General features: G+C 36.5%; 1 protein-coding gene across 1 annotated transcript; it reads left to right on the top strand.

Annotated features, from left to right (window-relative positions):
- Nucleotides 1-7,263: 7,263 nt before the first annotated feature.
- Nucleotides 7,264-7,968, top strand: LOC122646333 (cytochrome b5-like). The gene is made up of 3 exons (XM_043839869.1): nucleotides 7,264-7,451; nucleotides 7,543-7,609; nucleotides 7,681-7,968. Exons 1-3 carry the CDS (start codon nucleotides 7,368-7,370, stop codon nucleotides 7,962-7,964), a joined length of 435 nt encoding a protein of 144 aa, XP_043695804.1. The 5' UTR covers nucleotides 7,264-7,367; the 3' UTR covers nucleotides 7,965-7,968.
- Nucleotides 7,969-10,030: the final 2,062 nt, after the last annotated feature.

Raw genomic sequence — 10,030 nt, 5'->3', positions numbered from 1 at the left:
GTAACTGAATCAAGAAACTTGAGTTGTGTAAGCCTCAGTTCAGATATCGAGAATATACTAATGATAGAACAGTTTGGATAAATATGATGGGAATTTCACAACGGACGTTGTGACCGCACAGGTTATATTTTTCACAGTAATCAAGGTTTGTTTAACTAAAATGGATCAGATTGTTCTAATTGGATTATGAGGAATGGGTAAATCAAGGTTGGATTCATTGTAGTGTTAAATCAGGTTTGTAGCTTGTTTCCAAAATCAACGGAAGAGAATCGGCTCTTTCCAGACTTCTGCAATGTAGAAGTTAGGGATTAGTAAAACTTGGAAGTTGCAGCAGAGAGGAAGCCCACAACTGCTTAGAGGAAAAAAGATAAAAAGAAGAAAAGAAAAGTAACTAAAAAGGTCTGTATGGTAACCTTTTAAAAAATCGTTTTTGGTGTTTTTTCTATTTTTAGGGGCAGAAATGGAATAGATTGTTCATTTTGTATTTGTTGTAAACGAATCAGGAAATAGAAATGGTTCTAGCACAGTTTTGAGAAACACCAAAAGCAGCTTCGGAAAAAAAAAAAAAAAAAAAAAAAAAAAAAGAAATACATATTGAAAGCCGAAATATGCACGATATAGATCGATATTCATGAATTACTACCACCACCATGCGCACTTTCATTGACTAACACAGTAGTGCAGGGATTACACAACTGTTAACGTTAAGTTGTCAACGAAAACTCGTATTTAATATAAGGTTGTGTTGTCTTTTCTTGGTAAGAATATAAGGTGGTGTTGTCACAAGGAGACAAAGCGATGTTTAGGTATCCAAGGCAGTTGCCTTTCTTTCTTCAAACAAGGTTTACTGCCGCCTTTGACCTAAGACAAGTAGGCTGATTTTCCCCATTTGTTTTTAAGATTTATTCTCTATCTAATTCAAGGTACCCCAGTCCCCTCCACCATCTTTTTTGTCCAAAATAGACTATAGATCCTCAGTCCCCGTCAATTTTGATTGTTGAACCGTTGAAGTCATGGGCATACCACCCCAACCTAAAAATTTAATTACATAATTTAAAAAAAAAAACAAAAAAAAGGGGAGGTGATCAACATGCTATCAATGTCGGATGAAATCTTTTACACCAAACCAATGGGAATAAAGGGGGATATCACGGTATCAAATAAGGTGTCGGCTAGTTTTGAATTCGATATCGATACCAATATATATATAGATCAGTCTATATTGGTCGTATTGGATGTTTTTTCCCTCAAGATATCGGTACCAACATAGATCTTGATCATTTTACTCTCTATCTGTATTGTATCATTGATCCGGTATTAACCGGGTATCAGTATGTGTAGTCAATCCAATACTGATTCCTAAAAGGCTAAAACCCTATTCACATGTCAAGAGAGAGAAAATATTAGAGGACGTATATACGATTCCGACAGCGTGGCCATCATTTTCCCTAAAAAAAAAAAGTAGAAAGTTTCTTGTGGTCTGTTCCCTCACGAAAGTATTGACCATCTAACGTGTCACATGGCAGGATGATGTGATCAATCTTACCATTGAATTGGAAGCACATGGTGTGGATTGACCCCTATATCAATTTTCACTTTAGAACTCAATCGTTTACGATCATGCTGTAGATTGACCCCTATTCCTTTATATTTTGGGGAAATCGCTCAGATCTACTAGTTAAGAAAATCAATTACAAGTTTTATTGGTATTAAATTTGTTTTACATTCACAAGTTTCAAATTTGAAAAGATTTACTTAATCCCCCGAAGGTAGTTATTATTTATGAATCCCAAGAAAAAATAAAATAGATTTACCAAAAATACCCCCAACATCAATTCTGCCAATTGTTCCATTATGAATGAACAAAAACAGTAAAAAACAAATGAATTTATCTCCTATTTTACTGCTGAGCTGGAGTACGGAAGTGCAAAGAAGTAGGAGAGTGGAAAGAAGGGTAGGGGCCCACAACTTTTTCCTAAAAAAAAGCATTTCTTAGGATTTTAATTTAATTTTTCTATTATTTCTTATGACCGTTCCATTATGAACAAAAATAAGTAAAAAACAAATGAATAAGTGGGAGGAGTGTTTGCTTCAAGTCTCTGTTTTAAGTCACTAGTATATCACAAAACCATAGAAGAAAGTAAACAAACTTCTAAGCAATTTCCCCTTATATTTTTAGCTATTCATTTGTTTTTCAAAATAACTCTTTTTTGGTAGAAAATTGATATATTGATGAGAAAAGCATGAGCCACCTGATGATTCACCTTCACAAAGGAGAAGAAGCTAGGGAGTGAAAACAGGCCAAATTGTCAAACATGCAAAAGACAGAGCCTTCCTGACCAAGGTATCAAAATAACGAATCTTTAAACATATATTACCTTTATATTTGAGTCTTAATTGAGCTATATTAGGTCCAATTACCTAACATCATGTTAGTACAAATCACTATATTGATTTTAATTAAGAAAAATGTAAAACAAACATAGGCCTTTCAAGTGAGACCCATTCTAGCATTTTAGTAAAAGGAGGCCTAAGGTTGTTTTCATAGTCCAAGTGGTCATTGTGATATTTTCTAATTAACTTTCAGTCAAATTAGAGATAACTAATTCTTGGAATAACAAGTTGTTTTTCAACCTTTAGATTAAAAAGTAAGTACTGGTCAGATTTGGTATGATTTCTAATTCAATTTCGGATTGATTTTATGAAACAATCAATAAATAGATTTTTTGTCAAAAAATTGAAATTGTTTTGGTTGTATCAATATGAAATATTCAAGAATAAAAAAAATACATTTGATAGTTCAATTTCTGAGAATAGATTCTCTATATATCTTTGGGAAGGATGGTGGTGGCGGCAGCGGGGTAGTGGCAATAGTGGTGGTGGCGGGGAGGTGATGGCGGTGGTGGTGGTGGTGACATGGAAGTGATGGCAGTGGCGGTAGTGGTAGTGGGGGGGTGGTGGTAGCGGCAGTGGCAATGGTGACGGAGTAGTGGTGGTGGTGGTGGCGGTGACATGGAAGTGATGGCAGTGGCGGTAGTGGTAGTGGGGGGGGGGGGGTAGCGGCAGTGGCAGTGGTGAAAGAGTAGTGGTGGTGGTGGTGGCAGGACGTGGTGGTGCTGGCGAGACCAGATCATGTCCTTGTACAAGTACCGTCCAAAGCCCTCCAGGGCCAGTCACATGCGAATCCGAATCCGCATCCGTATCTGTTTAGGGACATCCGTATTCGTTTAGAGATATCTGAAAAATAATCCGAATCTTTTTGGGCATTTTTTCTGTATAATTAAGATCAATTCGAAAAATGACAAAATAAGGTAAAAATTAAAAAACAAATTTAAACCAAGAAAAAAAAAATGTTTTAACTAACTAGGTGAATCTTATCTATAGCTTATTTCCTGCTGATTTTGCTTCTAATATTATTAACATATCTTTCTTTCATATGGTCGTACCCAGTACACAAGAAACCTGCTACTGCGGAGTCTAGGGAGGGTCATAATGTATGCAGTCTTACCTTCACTTTGCGGAGAGACTGTTTCCCAACTCGAACCCACGACCGCAATGGAGCAACCTTAATGCCGATGATGTATTTTTTTTTTACCATATACAAAATCTGATGTACTAACTATGAAATTTATAGCTTCGCAAATTAGTGCTGGGATGAGGGATCATGGGAGGTTAGTATTTTCTTGTGATCTTTGTAGATGGTGTGATCCTTTTTTCTGAAAATTAGGCATTCATCCTAAATTTAAGATCTTTTGATGGAGGTTATTTCACAGTGAGTTACCTACTAAGGTTCGTATAGTTAAATGGTCTTCAGTTTAGTTATTATGTCGATTTTGTAAGTAGACGGTTAAATCTGAATGGCATCTCTTTTTATCATGTTCTTTTACAAAGAGAATTTGGACTGCTGGGATAATGTTTCGTGATCTCGGTATCGATTGGATTAGATCAGCCGATATGGATCAGGATCGCTAAACTCGGGCAAATATGACACTTTTGTCCCTATTTTTTTATAAAAAGTTGAATTTTTACATTTTTATCCCTGTCCGTACAGCTGGATCGGATTGGTATCGGGATCGGTCTCAGTCGATATCGATCCGATCTAACCAAAATCGGCCGATCCGATCCGATACCTCAAACCTTGGCTGGGATGCTGGATTAGTATTAAATGTTGGACAAAGGGAGACTCCCTTTTGACTCTTTTTCTCTCTCTTAATGTTAATTTCTCGTATATTTTGGAATGTAATTGGTCTTTTTAGTGTTTCTTTCAAGTTTCATCAAGCTATATTTTTTATTTGGCATCATAGGAATCAAGTTGTTTTCCAAGACATCTCTCCTAACCCCTTGGTATTTTAATTAGTTTGTTCGTCTTGACTGGTTGGGCCACCTTTATTTGTGCCATAATTAGGTTGTTTTTATGGGGGATGAAATGGCATTAGGGAGAATTTTTATCACCTGCGGTTCCCTTGTCTGGTACGATTCCCTAGTGCCTCTAATAAAAGGAGGGTGGATCCCACTTGGACAGTGTGTTCAGTCAGGGGGTGGAATGATCATTTCAGCCTTCTCTATGAGAGGAACTACACAACCGTACCGGTCAACGAACCTCAGGGGATAAAGGTCCCATTAGGGATTCATTCCTTAGAGAATCGAACTACTTCCTCTGAGGTAATGCAGTTTATGACAGAGTTGAATGGTAGCAGATGGCTGTGGAGTAGGTATTTTGTTAATATTTTGTTGGATATTGATATAGTTTTAAGTGATTTACTTTACTCTTTTTGGCTTATCGTAACAAATGGGGATGACTATATTAATTTTGTTAATTCTTTGACACAAAACCAAATTTGATAGAATTAGGGTCTCTACTTTTGAGAATGCACTGGACCACTGCTAGCAAAAACACATTTAAAATGGACCATTTTTTACTGTTTTAAATACGTTTTGTCGTATGTTTCTCAAACACAGGAAAAAAGAGCAAACGACGAGCATTCTCATTTTAAACGCATTTAAAACATGTTTCCGTTTGTTTGGTGGTTTTTTAAGACTTTGGACTTGTTGAACAATGACTTACTTAACTAACCATATCTCCCTCTTCTTAATTCCGGGCGACCTGATTCTTTCATCGACGTAAAGATGACTCAAAGTGCTACATTTCTCATTTTATCACCTTTAACTCAAAATCAATGCACGGACCGTGAAATTGAGCTACAAATACATCTACTGAAAAGGTTTCTAAAGTAATGACTCACAACTGCAACTCCATGAGTATGTTGACTGTGCTGACAACAATGAGCAACACCATAGCCAAACCACATTACTCAACTTTGATTATTATGTTCTATGAATTGAAAATTGATGTTGGATGATATTAGATGACATGTCTTGGAACTTACAATGGGTTGTGGAATATATATAGATTAAATTTGGATGTTACACTTATTTTGAACATTAGAAGTATGTATTTTAAATAAAAATTCCTCAGAAAATAATGCCCTTTTTTCAAATATAAACGTTTAAAACTCATACCGTCCATTTTTTTATTTTTTTATCATTTGTTGTTTTATTTTTTACTGTTTTATTTGACCGTCCATTTGTAATTTTTACTGTTAAAACTCATACCACCTATCATTTTTGGCTGTTCCTGTTTTTGCTAACTATGGACTGGACTTTCTTTATAATCTTTAATGTGTATTTATTTTATCAAAAACTAAATTTTTTGGTACAAATTATCAAAAACTAATTAGGTCATGAGTCATGCATGAATCACCTTGAAAATAAATGTAATAACGTAATGGTTAAAAAACCGTCCCGTTTGTGAGGTCTACCTTTTATACTTAATTTTAATTTTATTTTTTAAAGTTTTTTGGGTCCTAATTCCGCTAGCTGCAAGGTTCCATGCACCTATCCGACAACGAAAATGAATGACTTTCCACCTTCCAGGCTTCCCATTCATGAACGGCACTACACCGACCCATCTTTACTCTTATTTCAATATTTTTCTTTTTTCCTTATATAATAGGTTTGGACTCAGTCAGTTTCCTTCACCCACAGTTGTTAAATAAAAATATTTTTAATCAACACATTCTAGTCTTTTAATGAAATTCTTTAGAAGGTACTCTTAATCAAGAATCTCTTTACCTACCATCTCCATGGTTAGGTGAAAAGATTCTTGATTCAGATTATTATTATTATTTTAAAAGAAAGAGAACACTATCCGATTGTGCAGCAAACGCTGCCCCTGTGCCTTGACATAGGGGTACACGAAATAAATGACCATTGTAGCCCCTTAGAACCCTGGAAATGACCAAGGGTGTGGTGATCATTTCGCACACCCCTGTGTCAGGGCACTGAAGAGCATGTTTGGCACGATCAGGTGGTATTCTTTCTTTTTTTTCTTTTTTTTATTTTATTTTAATTATTGTCATAGAAGTATGTGTATTTTGAGTTCTGCCTTCTGACCCCAAAAAATGAGAAAATGAAAATCAAATCAGAAATCATATTTTGGTAGTAGGTAGGAGAAGCTAGAATGCTTACATCCATTTTAGAAGGATGCTCCCAATTTTTTTCACCATACAAATGTAGAAATAAATGAATATCTAAAATGATCCAGGAAACGAATGGAAATCACAAACTAATAAACACACAATGCAAATATGAAGATTTACGTGGTTTGACAAGATGAGATCTGTTGTTTCACTATCAATGATGAATAACCTCTCTCAGATTATAGAGAGCGAACATCTCGCTACAAATATATACTGAAACCCTACAAACACATATTACCAAAAGACCCATATAGGCTTAACCTCAGGGGTTATCGTCCCCAAACCTCTGTCATGGACCCACCAGTTCACCTAGGCCTCAATAGCCAAGAAAACACAATAGGTGGGCTGATTGCTCTGGGCCTCTTAATGACCTTCCGGAATCAGCCCACAAACCCATGCGACGGAATACAAGACATTGTATCCCCAACACACAAGGTGGGCTGATTGCCCTTTAGATGTAATCTAGTCTTAACTGGTCATTGATCTACAAGAATATACTGAATGGATGGTAGATGATATCAGGTGTCTAGATGTTGCCGATTCTGTGAATTAATTAAAGAAATGATCTCTGATGAACGTTTAGGATTAGGTAGGTGAGTCACATGTAATGCATGTGTTTAAACCTATGATTTATTGTATATTTTCTCAGTCAAGAGAGAGAGCTAAAAAAAAAAAAATCCATTTATTAATGAGAAGTTTCCATTTCAGATGAATGACTGAATAGCTTTAAATTATCTATCCAAACCTCGATCTTATCTCCCAATCCCAGTCTATATTTTGAAGATTTGATCTTCTGGGTACTTTCCCATTTCTCCTCCGAAGTCTGCAATGGAAAAAACCAAAGCTTTCTCTCTGTCAGAAGTCTCACTCCATACTTCTAAAAAAGATTGCTGGGTAGCCATTCATGGAAAGGTAAATTAAACTACTGATTTTGAATCTCTTCAGTAAATCACTGTTTTTCCTTGGATCTGTTTCAAATTGTTTCTTCAATTACTTGATTCAGGTCTACGATGTCACTATTTTCTTGGAAGAACACCCAGGTGGTGAAGAGGCTCTGTTAGAGGCAGCAGGTAAATCAAACTTAATTTCTAGGTTACTTCAAATTAGGGCTTGATCTGATCATTTGTTCTTGAAATTATAGCCAAAGGAGATGCTACAGAAGATTTTGACGATGTGGGTCATAGTTCCACAGCAACAGCCATGATGAGTAGCTACTTGATCGGTGTTCTGAAGAGTGGAGCTGATTCCGGTGACGTTGCCGGAAGTTCGAAATCTGTGAAAGAAGAGAAGCAAGAGAGATTTGTTCCAGCCAAGGTATCAGAAGAGAAGAAGCAATCTTCCTCTGCTTTCATGAACCTTATTCCACTCCTTATCATTGCTGTGGCTTTTGCAGCTTGGTATTATCTGAATAAAGTCAAAATTTAAATTTTTTTTTTTTCAATTAGTTTGGTGGTTTCATGAATTTTTGTTTTCAGATTTAAGGTAGAGGAAATAAAGATTTAATAGCTTCATGGATCGATCTTTGTAATTTTAAGTGTGTTTAAGCAAGTTTAAGAATCTGAAAGGCTAATGAATCTATCACTTGAGAGTGGTATATGTAGGTAACCATATGTTGAGAGAAAGCAATGCAATTAATACTTAGGAACTTGGGAAAATTCAATTTCCCTGTTTGATTTAAAATGTTAGTACTTTGTATTTTTGATGTAGTTGCAGGTCTTCTTCAATTTTGATTTGGTTGAACTGGTTTTTTTTTTAATTTTTTTTATTTATGATGAATTGGTTTTTTTTTTTTTTTTGGTTTTGGGTTTATAACTTTTTTTCTGATTGTGAATGGAATGGATACTCTTGATCACATCAGTCTCTTGTTTGAATTGGTTTCCTACGTTTTTTAGTCCCAACTAAGACTGAAAAAATAGTGAGCAAACCAAATAACAATGAGAGCACGCATGTTGGATTCAAGACAAGAGAGCATATCTCTTTGTAGGTTAAGCTAGGGAGCATGATTTAGGCAAGGAGAAAAGAGTGTGAGAGTGATCATTTTCCCTTATATATTATATGGGTTGGCGTACTCTGTGGACCAATGAGAGCACGCATGTTGGATTCAAGGGGGTGGGATTTCCGCCTTTCAATGGAGGCCGGGTGGTCATTTTGCCCCCTCTATGTCTGGGTGTGTGCAGTACACTCCCCCACGGAGAACTTTTCTCCAAATTATATATGTGAGATGGTCTTCTGAGCAAGTGGCAAAGATTAGATGTGATGGAATGATCCATACATGGAGGTAGCAAAGTCATTTTATGTGAGGATGAGAGAGATGGTGCTAGCGTATATAAAAGGACGGATAGACATAATAGGCCAAATGTTCTTTGTGCCGGGTTGCAGACTGTGCTTAGACATATGGAGATGAGCAAAATGACCACCCTACCCCTGAATGGCAGGCCTATGTGTCTGTTGCACTGCGACATAGAAAATATCAGCCCAACATACTAACCACATTTTTGCCCACCCGTCTCGGAACAGTGACTTTTTGCGGTTTGAGGAAAAGCCTTGACATTGCTTTTAAAAATTGGTTTAAAGACGCCACCTATATGATTAGAGGGTATAAGATAAGGGTGTCAATTTGGGACCGGAACCGGGAACCGTCTCAATACCGTCCTGCTAAAACCCGGTACCGGACCGTCCCATTAGTAAATGTGACGGTACTGGTATCTGATTTTGGTACCGAATGATAAATGGGATGGGACGGTTCTGGGACGGGATTCCCAATGGGACCAGTACCGAAATACCAATTAGGTACCGGATGGTACCGAAACTACTAGTACTGTTTAAAAAGAAAAGAGTATATAAGATCTTTAAAGGGTATAAGAATTACGACTCATTAGGGTTTCACTAATTGCCTTTTGAATACGAAGAGGAACAACAGGCCAACAACCGTAGCTTGAAGTCTATCCTCACAGAACCTGCTACAGTGCTACTCCCTCGACCAACTACATTTACTAGGTTCTTCCTTTTTGCACAACGGGATTCTTCCATTTTGTAGGACTTCTCTAAATTTAAAAAAATGAGAAGCTTATTACATGTGATCTTAGGGAGTGTTTTTTTGGTAATAGTGATCTTAGGGAGTTTGAAGAAGTAAAACTATGATTTCATAATTTAAGTTTGCTTTATAAAAACTTAAAAAGCAGTAGACAACTTAGATTTCATGATAGTGAAAAAATTCCACAACACTAATAAACCCGTCTTGTTAGAAATAATTAAACTTCTTCTCCCTTTTTCTACAGTGCCTAGAACCGTTTAAGAACCGGTACCGGTATCGTCCCATCCCAAATACCGGGAACCGTCCCAATTGACACCTTTAGTATAAGATCCCCAAAAACCAAAAATTTACTCCAAAATTTTTTTTGGGTAGAAACTCCAATTAAAACTAGTTCGATCGAGAGATTGGTTTGAGTCAGGTTCGGACCAGAGAAGGGATTAGCACCGAAAGCACTATG

This window comes from Telopea speciosissima, chromosome 11, assembly GCF_018873765.1.
Source record: "Telopea speciosissima isolate NSW1024214 ecotype Mountain lineage chromosome 11, Tspe_v1, whole genome shotgun sequence".
Classification (NCBI taxonomy): Eukaryota; Viridiplantae; Streptophyta; class Magnoliopsida; order Proteales; family Proteaceae; genus Telopea; species Telopea speciosissima.
This window is presented reverse-complemented; position numbering and strand designations above follow the sequence as displayed.

Bases quoted from the DNA above. Each gene is read 5' to 3' on its own strand.
- LOC122646333 (XM_043839869.1), top strand. From the start codon at position 7,368: ATGGAAAAAACCAAAGCTTTCTCTCTGTCAGAAGTCTCACTCCATACT. The intron at 7,452-7,542 runs GTAAATTAAACT...TACTTGATTCAG, and splicing joins GGGTAGCCATTCATGGAAAG to GTCTACGATGTCACTATTTT. The intron at 7,610-7,680 runs GTAAATCAAACT...TTGAAATTATAG, and splicing joins GGCTCTGTTAGAGGCAGCAG to CCAAAGGAGATGCTACAGAA.